Below are 16,449 nucleotides of genomic sequence, written 5' to 3'. Positions count from 1 at the left end.
ATGTAATAATATTCATTGCAGAAGAATAGAGAAAGGCTACATCATATGAAGCTTTGGAGAGAAGGACAAAACTAAGCAGAGCAATAAATGGGGGGAGAATTGCTTAGGGCAGGTCAGGGGGATATCTTATGAGTAGCATTGGTAGGAGTCTGGTGAGCAGCAGAACATGGAAGTTCAAGAATGAATATGATTAGAAGATTCATAAGAGAATTTTTGCACTGCAGAGCAAGCATTGGCTCTGTTCAGAAAACAGGAGTTTTCCACTAGTAATATTAAACATATGTCATACTGGAAAAGGAAAATAGTTGCTTTTAATCATAGTGTGACTATTATAAAACTTCTCTCTGATGGAATGTGCAGCTGGTTTGGCTGCAAGAGAGTCAGGAAGACTTTAAAAGACTCTAAAAACTTCAGGAATGAGTAGTCCCCCCAGTGTCCCCATAAGCTATCCATCCTGCACTAGCCAGGTGAGCCAGCATTCCCTGATGTGCTGGCAGTTCTGCAGACTGAGGGTAGGAACGAAGGAGGTTTGCTGATATTTGAAACCAGTCACTCTACAGACAAATTAGCCACCGTCTAACACCCTGCTCCAGCTGTGTATAATTTCACTAGAGTTTGCCCACCATCGGATACTTACATTTTCTCTGAATATAAAAGCCAGGATTGCAGCTGAAAGCTCCGCCAGGAAGATTAACAAAATGAACATGAAGAACTGGAAGAGAGAAGATATGCAATAGGTAGTAGGAATACAGGGTTTTGCTAATCACGAAACAGACAGTAAAAATAATTAAGGAAACTTTTTTTCCCATACAATTAAAAAACCCTATGAGACAGTCGCTTGGAGCACACACATTCCATCTCTGACCTCATCACAGGACACGGGAGCTTGTGATACTTTTGCCTCGTTCTAATGAGTAAAAGCAAATGAGGTTACAGAACCCATAGTATCTCCTGATACATCCACACCAGGTCAAAACAGTAAAGCCTATTTGGATTGGAAAAGTTATATAATTGTGGACATGCTCACACAGGGTTAAACTGTCCAGACACAGGTATAGGTATCACATGCAAATGCATACACACCCCTGATCACAGTACAAACAACACAATTTTACTGTGATATAATCACAGCTTATTTTGTGTGGAAGGAAGTACCGAGATATACCCTCAAATATTTATACTGATAACCAAAAATGGACTGTTTTCATTTCAGGACAAAATTAGCCTTGGTTAATATTCCCCTCCACACAATGGGGTTGCACTAAGTTAAGTACTAACCACACAGGACCTCTACAGAAAGTTGATAACACACCATAGTAATTTAATTTAATTTCATTATGCAAGTATCATCCCTGTCTTGTATGGTATCCAATGTGTACATGTTCACATCCTTAAGATAAGGGCATGCTGCAGACTTGACAGAAAGCACAGTCTGCAGATTAAGTGATAGTAAAAGGGAAACAGACATCCAGGTTGAAGTAAAACCCTTACCCTTACACTTGTGTCATCATAATTTTAGGAAAAGGGAAGGAAAGCACAACAGAGAGGCACCTGGCTGTTCAGTCTAAGCTGGAACTGTATTTCGTCCTGTTGCCTTTGCAACTTTCTGCTGCTTCAATCTGAAAGTTTGGTTTTCAGTCTTACTAGAGGCACCTTGTTTCGGTGACGTTACCAAGCCCAAGCGATCCACCGTGCCTTCACCCCCCCACCCCACAGAAGTAAATCAGATGAACTCAAGAGGTCTCATCCCCAGAGGCTGAAATCCTGCTGTGAGGGTGCTGTTCCTGGGACCTTGTCTACCCAGAGCACTCAGGCACTCGGGAGTGTTTCCAGCCCAGGATGAGTGATGGGACTCCTGCAGGCTCTGATTCAGATTCCACCTGACCAATTCTCAGTTACACTGATGCCTCATGCTAATTTGATGCTGCTTCAGTCCATATGAAACAGTAAAAAGAACAGACAGGGACCTGCCCTTTAACATCCTTAAAACAACGAATGCTGGTGCTGAGCAACAGCTATAGGAACAGAGCAGAAAGTGGCTAGATTCACACTCTCTCCCAAAGTGGCATTTATTTCCATTCTTGTAGACAAAACAGCGGGCTTGAGAAACTTTAAGTCTGAACTAGGTGGACGTTTTTTACGTTCTTATCTCCATAAAGAGAAAATTACTTTCTGAATCAGCCTGTCTGAAATTCAAACAACCCAAGAATTAGCCCACAGACTCTGGGATAATTTTACAGAACTGAGTAAATGTTAAGACATTAACTCAGATTTTGGCATTGTGTGAGAAAGGCAAAAGTGAATGGAGAACTGTGTAAGACCACATCATGTGGAGGGTAATAAACTTGGTACGTGTTATTAATAAAAGTAGATGAAACAAGTAAAAATAAACACAAGAGAAGTCTGGATGGGTTTAGTTTTTGTTGGGGTTTTTGTGTGTGTGTGAGAAGTTTATAGAAGGTCTTTCTGAAACACAAAACAGGCAGACAGGGCCAGAAGTACTATTGTGATCCCCAAGCAATGATTTATAAACAGTGTCTGAAAGGCTGTGCATTGTGCACCTCAATAATGGAGAGAGACTTCAAACTACCTGCTTGGAATGGGCAAAATGTTGTTTTATTGTCAATTATCAGAGCTGTAAGTGATTTTTCCCCACTGGAAAAGCACATGCACCACCCTATCACATTTGTCTTCCTGTTTCTGCAGTTGAAACAAAAGAAAAGGAGCCTGGGCTCAAATGACAAAACAAGAAAAGCCAGATGAGCAGAGATTTTTGTTTCTAAGAGCATGCTGTTGCTTGATTTTGCTGAACTAGTTAACTCTAATTTATTCTTACTGCTGGAGTTTTCTGTGTGGCTTCTTTTTTTTTCCTGCTCAGAGACTGTTTTAATTTCACCACAGGAGGGCAAAGAACAAGTGATGAGAATGAACGACGCTTTGCAAATTCACATCATCATCCATCAAGGGATCTCAGCATAGTCACTGAGGTCTAAGGTGGTGATCAAGTGATTAATCCCATCACCCTACTAATTGCATTTCATTTACTGATTACTGGGTAATCACTGATTACTGGGTTCACCCGAGCAGCAGCACAGGTCTGCACAGAAGTGGAAGCAGTTGTTCCCAGATTATCTGTGATAAGCTTCATTATCATTCCCAAACTGATTTACACTTATATTGTGCACTCTGAATTACAGATTTGTAAGTTACAGTAGAAAAAACCCACAAGCAGCCATTAGGGTTGATGAGAAAAAGATGGATCATCAGTGTTTCAGAACTTGCTCCCATTCTGCATTTGAAGGAGAGACAAAATCTGCTTAACTGTGTTTTCCTTCCAAAAATTAAATTGATTACTGATACGTGAGAGCACAAAGGACCCAGCTGGTTAATGCATGGGACACAGTAACCTCACATTCAAATTCAAGCTTGATACCTGACATTTGAACACAGATATTCCCCACATCCAAGGTGAACATCCTGAGAAATGGAATCTCTCATATTGGTCAAAAATCTTGCCTCAGCTCCAGGCGATGGTTATAGAAGTTTTCACAGAAGTGGTTTATCAGAAGTTTCCACAAATTAATGCTTATTTTTCATAACTCATCCAGTGTTCCAGTTTCAGGACTGCTGTTCCAAAAAGAACAGCAACTGCCTTTAGCTCAAAGGACGTGCATTTTCATGCTGAGAAGTTTGAGGGGCTACTACATCCATTTTACAGGAGTGAAAAACACGATTTTGAAACGAAGCCAAATGAAGGTAACATGGGCTGTTCTTCTAACAAAGCTGAATTCAGTCCCTTGGTGCAATGTTGTATGTTCAACAGTACTTTGGATTCTGATTTTTACAGTGTTGTTTTGCAGTCAGAGGACCTTTAGGACAAGTTATTCAATGTCTTATTTGCAGGCCACTGTTTGTTCCTTTTTTTTGTGAGCCAGGTCCAAATGTCAGGAAATCTAGAAATACTTCACAGCCTTGTGCTTAATGCAACATGCTAGGTTCCACAGTGATGGGGTTATTGTTTACCAAGAGACAAGCAGCTTAATGAAAAATAAAAGTCCTTGCAAACACTGATACCAGAACCTAGAGAACATGCATCTTTCTTGTCCCTTCTAGCTTCTGTTTACATTTGGACTAAAAGCTTCAGGCATACATTATGCATCACTGTGAAATCTCACTCAAGCAGCTCTCTGGCTCATCAATTCTTTAACAACTTTGTAAGTGGACTTGATTTGATCTAGCAATTTCTCCCCAGGTACCACCCCCACAAAGACTTACACTCTCGGTTTTGCAAGTGTTCCCAGTCTCTCTGCCATACAGTCATGAATCTTTTGCCTATTCAATGTTTAAAACTTACTCCTATCAGACTTCGGGTTTCACAGATGTTTTAAGATCAGCTGATTTTAACATCAGCTGGTGTGGCCCCGAAAAAGAATTTAACAACATGTTTCTTCTCCCTTGGTATATCAGCACAGGTCCTCATCCAAGTGCTTCACACTGCTTCATGTGAGATGGCTGGCTGTTTAGCAGAGTTGGTGTTGATACCAAAAGCCCTTGAAGACCTGACTGATCAAAATGGAACAATAATTCCTTATCCAGTAATTACTTTTAGAGTTTCTCCTAGTCTAGGGTATTACTTCCAGCCCACATTTTTCTCACATTTCATTCAAAATAAAATAATAATAAAGGTAAATAAATAAAGCAGCAAGGCTCAGAACTATCTCTAGGAGTAAGAAGAGTAATAACCACAAAATTGAGTGTGCTGGAGTATAACTAAAACACATGGATAAACATTCAAACCTGTAACTGATATTAAATCAGGAAAGAACATGGCCCAGAGCTCCCTTTCTCCAGCCAAGTCACCAGTCTGTATGAAGCAGACACGATTCAGACTGGAAATATTACTCTCCCATTCACTTACAACAACATTTCTCATCAGATTTCACTTTTAGTTTCTTAATCTGACAGGGACAGGCTCTGAAGTAACCTCAGGCTCACTGGGCCTGATCCTTTTCATTTTATTAGGTTCCTCTGGGCAGATCTCCACGGACTTCGCAGGTGACACAATTGTTTTTCTGATTTACTTCTGAGATGAATCACTAGAAATCAAACCCACAGCAGCTTCCCCTAAAGGGCTCTCATTTGCAGGCTATGACCTCAAGGCATATGGGAGCCAAGGGCCAGAGAGAATTTATCCCAGTGAAGCCATGCTCATCTCTAGAAAAACATGGGTTTGCATTCAAGAAAGAAGACTTTCCTGTCCTGTTTAGAGACAAGCCTTTTTTGAACCATGAAGCAGCTGTGCAGGATGCAATCCTAACAAAATACAGTAAGACCAAGATTTTAAAAAAAGGAAAAAAAAACCAAAACAACAAAACCAAACCAAAACCCACAACAATCCCAAAGTGCCACCAGACCCATTGGGAGAAACAAATGGTCACATTTCACAAAAATGAAAGAAAAAGAAAACTAATGGTCTGTGTCTTTCAATACATAACTGGCAATGCCTTCCAGTAGGAGATAATGGCCAGAAATCCTGCAGTATCAGAACATGGGAGGAGTGGGGGGCAAGGGCAAAAGTGACTTACTTTAGCTCTTTGTATGAGCTAAAGTAAGTGGCATTGATGACCAGCATGGGCTGAAATTTAATCCTGTCATTCAGGGGAAAATTTGTCCAAAGGTAACAAATCTGGTTCATTTCAGGAGCAGAGTAGGCTGTATCAGGAAGTGACCAGCTATTGAGAGCAGCAATGACTGCAATGATGCAGTTCTGAGCTGGGCATTTCTGCTGGCGGGGGGGGGGGCTCCCTTGCACAGGAGCTGTGCTCCACTGTTCCCTCTGCTTTGTTGTGAACCCCTGAGGAATGAATCTACAAGTGGAACAGTGGATTTTGAGTACCCAAGAAAGGACCGATTCTGGTCACTTTATAAATGTAGAAAAAGCCCAACCAACCAAATGGGGTCAATTAGAATGAAAGCTTAAAAAAGTTAAAATACACTCCCAGACTGAGCTCAAATCCATATAGGTGAAAAAGCAAATTATCTGTATTTCTAGCGGTGTGCAAAAGTATAATAAGCCTACTTATTATCTAAAGGAATAATGGCTACAACAACAGGCACCCATTCCTGCACTTATCACAACATCATCTATCCAGTCACCACTACTCTTGGGAAGCACCAGGGGGCTAACAGAAATTGCAAGGACACTTACAAAGAGCAGGAGGCATTTGTTCTCGCGGATGGCACCACAGCAGCCGAGGAAGCCCAGCAGGAAGAGCATTGCTCCCATGGCCAGCATGATGTACGCTCCTGTGAAGAGCAGGGGGTTGGCAGCCACTATCTCTCGAAAACCTGTGGGATCCACAATGACCCAGATTCCCAGTCCCAGCAGGCATGCTCCTCCCAGCTGTCACAGCACAAGGAAAGGAGAGAGAGGGAGATAGGTCAACATAAAACAACTTGCAGAAAAATGGGATTCATTGCTATCTTTTGATCAAAGGTGTTAATTTGGAGAATTTGTGTTTCTCCAAGGCATATGTTCCCTGCTGTGCAGGTGACTTCTGACATGCTGCTCTTAGTATCTCTTGCTCAATAAATGAATCATTTGCAGCAAAAGCACCTTTCTTTCTTGGCACATCACTCTACCAACTGTTTACTCTCCCTACTGCAGAGAGACAGTCTTGATCTGCTGCCACATCTGTAGAGGACAGCCCGGTGAAGGGGCTCGCATGAACCATACCTGCCACAGAGGCCAGGGTGGCTGGGCACTCCCATCCTTCCTTTCAAAAACGAGAACAACTAAGAATGACTCCACATGTGGTAGGAAAATTACTACTTCTGAGTGAAAACCTCAGCAGGGCACCCAGGACTAGAAAACAATTTCTTCTGCCATTCAAGGATAAACCATGTGCACCATTAGTTACAGCTTTCCCTGTGGTTTCCCCTGTCAAGGACAGCAATAACTCAGACAACAGTGACCACTGTGCTGCCTTGCTGAATGTCTGAGCATCTTTGGATGCTGCAAAACACTCAGTGATTGCTGGTGCAAAGCAGAGGGGATATTCTGTATCGTGGCAACTTTGCCACACTGTAGTCTATCCTGCTTGGGAACAGCAGGCTGCTGGAAACAGGGGGATCCAGAAAAGAAAGTTAATTCCAAATACTTACAAATATAAAGAAATTGAAAAGAAACATCAGGTATTTCATGCAGCTCAGACAGTCTCCCTCCATGGTCTTCAGGGTCCTTTGTCCAATTCCTTCTGCAAAACAACAGCACTTTCTTAGCACACCCATTTTTATTGGAATGACACAATCCTATCTCCAATCTATTTGTATTTCCCCCAAGGCCCTGTGGAGTTCATTATGCAAAAGAGCTCTTTCCTTACCCGAACAGGCAACACAGTGCAGGCTAGTAAGAGATAATGACTGCTGCTAGGTCCCTTTGCATTCTTTAAGGTTTGAAGGCAAACACAAAAGTAAAGGGGAAGGTTGCAGAAGAGGAAATGTCTAGCTTTGCTTCAGAGTGAGATACTGGGGAAAAGATATCCCTCTGCACATGAAGAATTTTTTTTCCCCACTCCTTAAAGCTTGTCAAGTCTAAGAATCACTGAATGTACCTGTCTATTTCACACTGAGAAAAGGTCATATTGAAACAGGAGCCAGAACAAGCTGTACCCAGTTAGAAGACGCACAAAAAGTGTCTGGGACAGCTATCTTCATACAAGCTTCCTCTACAGAATGAATGCCACACAAACATGGACAACAGCTTCAGGGAAACTTGAAGACATTTGGCCTTGGAATGACAGCAGTGCGTGGACATGGCAGGGCCCAAGGAGGCTGTCCTCACATGGTTACTCAGCCTGGGGCACAACACCTGCTTGCCATCAGTGTGAGATTTTCCTGTGCCAATGAAGTCCTGCTGCTCTGTGCCCCACCCTGCACAGGTCTTTTGCAAGAGGAACCCATGGATCAGCATTGGAAAGCTTTTGAGGCCAGGAAAAATTGCTAAGGAGTCTTAACCAGTTCTGAAACTCAATGTTTGATTTAGACAACTGCTTGGGGAATGCTTGCATTGGAACACCAGCAATAAATCCTGACCAGGTGAGTCTACACTGGAGGAAGGTTCCTGCTTGCTGTTTAATGAAGTGTCTATGTTTCCTAATATGCCATTATATCACCAAGTACCCTAGAGGGACTGACGAATAAATACATGAAATAGTAAAACTTCCACTGAAACAGAAAACAATGCAGTCATGGCACAGTGCATAGATGGATCTGTACATTTGCAAACACTGAGGCACAGGTTTGCTTGGCTCCACAGATGAGCCTTCCCAAAGCCCCCATGCTTCTTAATGCATCTCATTCCCTTTCTCCACTGCAAATGCTGTTCTCTAAACAGACCTGCATCTAATGATATACTATGTTAGCTAAGTCCATTTAATTCACTTAAAAGAAAAAACTGAAATTATCCGAGATTTTCACCAGGCCAGAAATAAAACTGCCTTTCACTCCATTGTTTCTGTTAAACCACAAAATCTGTGAGTGCTGTAGAGCCTCATGAGGTGCTTTCCCCTGCGACCATAGGAACTGCTCTGCTTTAGCCAAAGAGCTGAGAAAACCCATGGCAGGCAGTGCTCCCAGCACGGGGCTGCCTGAGGTAAGAACCAGATTTTTTGTTACACAGTGTGTGTTTGGTGCAATGCTTTCACTTGATTTAAAATCAAATCAATTCCTTCTTAGTGACAAGACAGGCTGAGACACAAATGGTGTGACACAGAAGCTCACGTGGACATGCAGTTGCTTTCCCTCTGCATCTGCCTGTACCTGGGGCAGGATAGCAGCGTGCCTCTCCTGGCTGGTACTGCCCAGGGAACCCCTTTTGCTAGAGAAATCCTGAGAAGATCCACCTTGCTTCTGGAGAAACACAAACCTGAATCTAAACCTGAGAGCGAGGGCAATGTTTTTTCTTTATAAAGTTTATTTTCTTATACCTATGATACATAACTGTTCTGCCCAGAGAGATTCAAAGACAAGACCATGACTGCACAGAGCTCTGATGTGGGCCTGCAAGAAATGCCCACAGCTTCCTGACACTGTTTAAAGCCATATTTGCAAGTCTCGTGAAGAAAAGAGTTCTTAAAGTCCAGAAGGGTAAGGAGCTGGGCAGGGAGTTCTTCAGTTTCATGGGAAAGGTGAGCCTTCAGCTCCACTAACACATGAGTTGGACACTAGAGAGGGATATGAAAATACAGACAGATCAGTGGGATACTGGGATTTCAAGAGTCCCACAATTAGTGTCACCTAGGTGTTCCCATCACCACACTAAAAATTCACGCTCCAATGAAACAAAGGATGGCTAAATCTTAGTATATTAGCCGAAGTCTTAAAGTTATCTCAGAAATTTCAAACTCCTGCTGCCTTGAGCACCCACCTGTGTGATCCATATTACAGCAGCCTTTGTCAAAATAAAAAGAACAAAACCCAAGAGTTTAGCCTTATTGTGCCGCTATACATCATTCACACACCCCTCTACAGTCACCCACACGAAAGACAATGCCTGTGGTCCAAGAAGCAGCAGTTCCTAAGCCTAACACTGTCTTGCTGCTTTGTAGTGTTGATAAATCACGTTCCTGCCTTACTTTCCTTTCCATGTCTGGGACTGCTCCCTCTGTAAGGCGAGCAAGCTCCCTTGGAACTGCTCCGATTTACATGAGCTGAGTACAGGTCTACTTTTACTTTCAAAGACAAACGTAGGCTATGATTCTTTGCATTGCTCCTGCCTGCCCATCCACTCAGTTTGTTAAAATGTCTTCTAGACATAAGCAGGGAAGGGAGATTGTAAATCTATTGAGCAATAAGATCCTGAAAACTTCACTGTCCCAAAGAATCAGTCAGTTGCAATAACCTGGGAGTAGCACGAACACAGGCACACTCAGCTTTAGGGCTCTCTTCTGCTTTGATGGGGCACAAAATTGTCCCCAGGAGTGGTACTGGGCTCGGATTTGTAATTTCTAAACCCATCACACTTCACACAGCAAAGCAACAACTAAGTGCAACCCTACTCATTGCACTGTGCTTCAGCTCAAGACCACACCCGCTGGGGCTTTCAGATTCCAAAATTCTTCCGCTCAGGATGTGCAAATGGAACTCGGCGGCAATAATGTGAGGTCTGGGCTGGTAAAGCCAAGAACAAAGCATATCAGAATTTTCACATCAGAAGAACTCAATGCAAGCTTCCAGAAAATGCCAACCCACTGACCTGATCTGAGAAACAGGAGCTCTGAGCAACTGTTGCACTGCTGGAACTTAGAACTTGGAGAGACCCACACATACCAGCACAACACACAGGTTTCTGCTGGGTACCCAGCTTTCCAAACAGCACAGGCAAGGCCACCCTTTGGATCCTGTGACTGCACTGATTCAAACAGGGCAAATCAACCAAAAGCATGATCTGATCTCTTATGAGGCACTTAAAACTGTTTGGTGTCAGAGCTTGGGCACTCTAGCATATCTTACCATCTAGCTCGTATCTGCGGCGTGCTCCAGACTTTGAAGAGTATGTAAGTAATGCTATTTACAAACAATGCAAGCAAAATGCAGATGATATGAGTTACAAATAACGTAATTATGAATGCATTTGTGCCAACTACTGCCTTGCTAATTAGCTGAAGGTTCCTGGAGTCCCTGATGACAGGCTTCATGGCTAAAATAACTGACATTAGGAGACAATCCTGACCCACAGAGATGGACTTTCCTTCTACTTTTCTTTTTAAGCCATACACACAAAAAGCAAATCATCTGAGTTACTCCTACTACACACTGATACTAGTGTGATAAAAACTGAATGCATATGCCTTAATCTACCTTTTAAAAATATCTTCACTCCCCTCCTCCAGGCCCCAAATCTGTGAGAGATTAAATTCTTCTCTGCAGGAGACATTTAATGCTAAGCAAACATTAACAGTCAGAACTGCAGAAGACAGCGGCTGACAGATGCTCTCCCTGGCTTGTCCCATCTCAGACCTGTGAGACATATGAGATGCATTTGTTTTTGTCTGAAATGTAGCTATAAATGTTCAGCTTTTTCTTAAGCACATTATTCTACATTTTTCTCTCCCCTATATCCCCCATGAATTTTATCTTGCAAAGTGATGGGGAGGCTAAAAGTCCCCAGCAGCGTAGCCAGGAAACACAGCCCAGCTGCTGTAATCAGTTAGGAATAAAGTCTACTTTTTTAAGGCAATGCATTTTTTTGTTCTCCAGCCACTTCCTTCCGTCATTTGCTTTGCATGCCTTGCAGCTGCCTTGAACTTCACATTTCTAAAGGCAGCTGCTCAACCACACCCCTCAAAAAAGCTTCCAATTTTCTCTTTGCTGCCACTGACATTTCCCTCAACCACCGTTTCGCTTTAACACTGGATTGAAACCCACAGAATCAACTGCGGTTGTTCCTTTAGCTTTGCTTTGAAGATGGAATCACTGAAAAACTTAGGTTGGATAGGATCTCTGGATGTCACTTAGTACAAGTATCCACTGCCCCCAGCCTGGGCCAATTCCAAATCTGATCCAACTTCGAAGTTAGAGCACCCTGCTTAGAGTTACATTAGTTAAGTTTTGAATATCTCCAAGGGCTGGGATTCCCCAGTCTCCCTGGACACCTCTTCCAGTGTTTGATGATTTTCCTTGGTGAAAAGATTTTTCACAACAGCTGCCCAAGGTGTGTCTGAGTTACCTGGTGGCAAATGGAACAAGAGCATCTCAAGGATGTGCTAGTCTATCAGAACTGTCAGGAGCACCTTATCTTCACCAGTCTTAACCCTCACGTCTTCCGTATCTTATCACTACTACCCTCTACTGAAAACAAATGTGTGAACCATTTTCCTTGCACATCCCGAACATGTCACTGCAGACAATTCGTGTTTCAGCACATACATTCAGACAGATTGCCCAGCTGCTCATCACAGTCTTCCCATCTCAAATATATGATAGAAAACACAGAATAACTGAGATTGAGAGAGATGTCTACATGTCCTCTTGCCCAACCCTCATGCAGATCACTTTTTCAGTCACTGCCCTTCTATCATATGATCCGTGTATAACTTCTTTCAGCATAAATATCTCTTTGCTGTCAACATGCATGAAGAACTTGTCCACTGAACTGATGCTGAACTGTTGCTTCCTGTAAAACCTAAAAACGAGTTCTGCAGTACTTCCTACAATATATTAGCCTGTGGTTTGAGGAGCAGATGATGTCAACTCACACCTACTTTCATAATCATGCACGATGTACCAAGTAAAAGCAGAAGATGTGTTTGAAGTTCTCCAGAACCAATGCCAGGCAGCCTTTAAAGGCATTAAAAAATAAGGACTAATTTCTCTTTCAAGTAAACGTATTGATTTCTAGAGGCTCTCCCAGATACGATGTCACTGGAAATATCCCTGAAGCTCTAAGCCGTACCAGTGGCAAAGGATCACCACCACTTGGTATTGCTCCATGGTGTCCTCTCCCCAGCAGTGTGGCAGGCCACCCTTTGGCTTGCAGGTGTGGAGACTTGGCTCAGCATGCTTGTCTTCCTTCCTAAGTACATCTCCCGTAAGAGGATTTCTGTGTTCACTGTCTGCAAGCAGTACTCAACTTTAAACCAAAGTGGTGGGATCTCCTAAGAGAACATATCTAACAGGAAGGGCCTTCCAGAAAATCCTCTCAGAGTACTATTTTCACACAGTCTGCTCCTCTAGATACAACAGAGATTAAGGGCAGTTTCATAAGGAGTTTCATAAGGAAGGATGACTTTCTGCAGTACCTTGCTGGTGATACGGTGGCAGATGAGCTGTGTTTTTCTCACCCCCTCCAGCACACCATAGCTTAACCTTTAGGGCACCCTTAACCTGCCCTGACAGAGATACAGAGAAAGTACCTGGCATACAGAAAGAGCAAGCCATTAACAGCACTCACCTTTGCTAATCTTGGGACTTGAAGCACAGTGTCTCTTCCAGTGTTTAACTGTCTGTGTGTCCCATGTATCTCCTTCTATCCAAGCTTGTCCTGTAAGAGAAAAATACACAATTACTGAAGAAGTCAATAAAATGCAATCATGTTAAATACACAGTTTATTAAAACACACCATCCTGATGAATATGCTCAGCCTAATTGCCACCTTAATTTAGTGTACATTAGCATTAATGAAGAGCTTTTAATACCCAGCAAGGGATTCAATTCCTCAGAATCTCTTTAACAATCTTTGGGGTGTTTTAAATGCCCACAGACCACACGTAAATCTATAGTCCCATTACACATGCACTTCATATCACAAGAGGACTAGATTAATACCAGCTGCACCTTCAGTATTTTATAGGAGGTTTAGACAAACTTTAATCTGCTGTGACTTTACAGCCCATTTACTGGGAAAATGGAAAAGGCAGGAAGGAAGATGGAATCCACCTTTGGGAAGCCCAGCCATTAGGAGCAGCAGCGTGAAATGTTGGGTGTTATCCCTCATTCTTCCAGCCAGCTGTCATGCCAACTTGAGCAAACTATTTCCTTTGCCTCATTGTCACTGCCTGGGAAGCAATGGCAGAGAGGAGCAGCAAAGCCACAGCCCTGTCCACTCAAAAGCATTAGATATAATGGTGCAGGCAGAGGGACTCAGGTGCCCACTGCCACTGCCCTCAAGCTAACAATCACAATTTTCTCAGTACGTTTTAATTTCTGCCCACACAATGCTAATGACAGCCTTTGACTAGGCAAAGGTGAGGTGAGACTACAGACTAAGGTGCAAGGCACACAGGTTTGACTCTTGCTTTCTCAGGGCACCCTCTCCTAGATTGCTTTTCCCACCTATCTGACACAGCCCCAAGACTGTATTGCAGGGCTGTGGGGAAGGGGTGGTCTTTAACTCTTCAAAGAGCACCCCATGCCATAAGACCACAATACTCACACAGGGTTCAGCACTGTAACTCACTCACTTGTGCTTCACAAATGGTTTTGGCATACTCACAGCTTTGCTGGAGCTGCTGCTTCCCCGTGAGGCACCCGATAAGTCACCTGGGTCTCTCCCTGCTCTCTCACTGCCAGCATTCCATCATGATTTCTGGAGTGGGTGCATTTAACATGTTGCCCACAAACATTTGTAAATGTGCCTTTGAAAATTGCCTCCCATTAAGACTTCTGTGAGTAAAAGTCTATCGTTTGTTGTTGGCAGGAAGCGAACAAGGAGTTTCAAGGTGGCTGAAACTATTACAATATAAAACATAAATGAATATTCATAGACCTTTTGTTTTGCATTAATCCTTCACGTTTCATGTCCTTCCTCTGTCACTGAAAACCTACATCTCTAGATGAAGAGCAGGGATGGCTTCCCCTTTGAAATCCAGAGGGTACAAACATCTCTTGGCAATCCACCTGTCTGTGCTGTGAAGTGCTGAAGGCAGGAGCCGGGCAGTGGCTGAACTGCCCTACATTGCAATGCTGGGGACAAGGGCTGCCCCGAATCAGTACAGCTTTTCCACCAGTGTCAAAGTTCAGAGGGTGCTGTGTGACTGGCCGGGAGATGGCTGCAGCAGGTTCAGCACATCTGAAGAGGGCTTTGGAGAGTGTACAGCTAGGACAAGGGACAGTGCCCCGCAGCAGAGAGCCCCTGTTTGGCACTCAGAGCCCAGTGCCCACGCTGACCTTTATAGCTATTTCTTTGGTGTGTAGGGACACTTCATCCTGTGTTTTGCATGTGTGATTAAGAGACAATTTCTTCAGCTGTCCTGTCCTGTAATGCCACTGTCTTAGGATAGATGCTGCCAAGAGAAGATGGCTCTAACTTTAAAGCAGAGATGACATTGTGCTATACAAACCTATCATTAAGAAAATAACCAGAATAATAAGATTCCTGCTCCTACTGTGTCTGCATATAATTACATCCCTACAAGCCCTCAGAGGTCTGCCTGGGAGAGGAATTTTATTTTTTATCCATCATAAGTCACAATATTTTAAAGAAATTACAGCACCCCAGAGAAGAAGAGTTTAAATGCTTCAGTAGGTACCAGCAGGTAGTGTGTCAGACGGGATGAAAGACTGCATTTGGTGCCAAACAGCAGCAATGTTCCACCTTACTCTGTGGCCTTAAAGAGGAGGAAGTCCCTGCCAAACAGATTCTCTTTTGTTAATAGCTACGATTTTGTCATTAGGGAGAATTGCACAAAGTGCAAACCCACCATGCCTAATTGTGACTCCAGCAAGCTGATGCCTTTAATTACAGTCACTGAGGAAACACAGTAGGAGCTGGAGCAACGGCTGAGGCCAAGCCTCATCCTTGGGCTGGCCAGCTGTGTGGAGAAAGGGGGGAGGCAAAGCCTCATCCTTGGGCTGGCCAGCTGTGGCTTGTACATTGTCCACAGCCACCACATCAACTCTCCTTGGCTTTGGCTTCTCTTCACATTCACATTGCAGCCCTTTGAGGAGCAGGCTTTGATGAAGGAAAAGCATCTAAACACAATCCTCCTGCTGGTATCATGCTGGAAGAAAGACAGCTGGAGCTCCAAAGCAAAGAGGAATGGAGCAGAGAGAGTCTGATACAGACAAGAGGCAGCAACTGAAACAAGAAATGAGTGGAGTGTGCAGGATGGAGAAGCAAGGCCTGTCTTTGTGAGAAATCCAGCCTCCTGCATGTTGACTAGATCAGGAAGGGTCACCAGATGAACCCCTTATGAGTGTCCCGCTTCGCAAGGGCTTCTAAGTACTGCCAGCCCCCTGTGCTCACCACATTTGCAGGGTTGAGAGACACTTAAATACATGCCAGCCCATATATTCAAAGGAGAAGCTGAAGACAGAAGTCATGTCCTGCTGGATCTCTACATCAGGTCAGTGTTTTCATGGTGAAGGGTGAGGAGAAACATCTCTGTGGAAGCAGGATCAGAATAATTTCATTTCCTTGCAATGGCATCAGAAAAAAAGTGAAACGCTTTTTGCTTTAGAACTGGACCTTGGCACAAGGTCAGCCCCGTGTGTTATCCTGTAACTATTGCTCCTACATAAATAACTAATTGTTCTGGAATTTCATAGCACTTGCACAGCAAAATCGTTGCTATGACACAACTACATTACCACACGTAAATCCAATTAGATCTCAAAGTGCACTGTGTAACTGTAATCGGCCCCTGTGGAGCAGCCATGAGACCTGCACAAGGCCATGCAACTGGATACTAAATTACAGTCAATCTACCTCCTCTTTAGTTGCATTAAAATGCTAATGTCACTGTAACATGGGCCCATTTACCAGCGATGACTGCCTTGCCTTGCAACACTGGAGTGAATGAGGCTGCTGCACTGCCTCAGAGCATTTAATTCCTCAGCACAGTTGAGTGAGCAAAGCCCTTAGGGGCATCTTATATCTTCAAACAGTAACCTGATTGGCTTTTATAATGCTAAAAGCATATGAGGCTTGTGACAGTGTTTAAATGAAT

The 16,449-nt window shown here is 43.4% G+C and overlaps 1 protein-coding gene across 4 annotated transcripts in view; it reads right to left on the bottom strand.

Moving 5' to 3' along the window:
* The window catches only part of TSPAN18 (tetraspanin 18), a 121,870-nt gene that overhangs the window by 14,047 nt on the left and 91,374 nt on the right, over window positions 1–16,449 (bottom strand). For 2 of the 4 annotated variants that reach the window (XM_017741860.1, XM_017741859.1), the window contains 4 exons: window positions 12,953–13,042; window positions 7,165–7,256; window positions 6,209–6,403; window positions 638–712 (listed from right to left, as the gene is read on the bottom strand). In XM_017741860.1, the coding sequence (XP_017597349.1) occupies window positions 638–712; window positions 6,209–6,403; window positions 7,165–7,227 (333 nt within the window). In that variant the 5' untranslated portion in view covers window positions 7,228–7,256; window positions 12,953–13,042. Of the gene's footprint in view, window positions 1–637; window positions 713–6,208; window positions 6,404–7,164; window positions 7,257–12,952; window positions 13,043–15,746; window positions 15,842–16,449 lie in introns of those variants that run through there. The other 2 variants (XM_017741858.1, XM_008639397.2) reach the window with 2 other exon arrangements.

Source organism: Corvus brachyrhynchos, unplaced genomic scaffold (genome assembly GCF_000691975.1).
Source record: "Corvus brachyrhynchos isolate BGI_N302 unplaced genomic scaffold, ASM69197v1 scaffold115, whole genome shotgun sequence".
Taxonomy (NCBI): Eukaryota; Metazoa; Chordata; class Aves; order Passeriformes; family Corvidae; genus Corvus; species Corvus brachyrhynchos.
The sequence above is the reverse complement of the archived record's forward strand: the minus strand, read 5'-3'. Positions and strand labels throughout refer to the sequence as shown.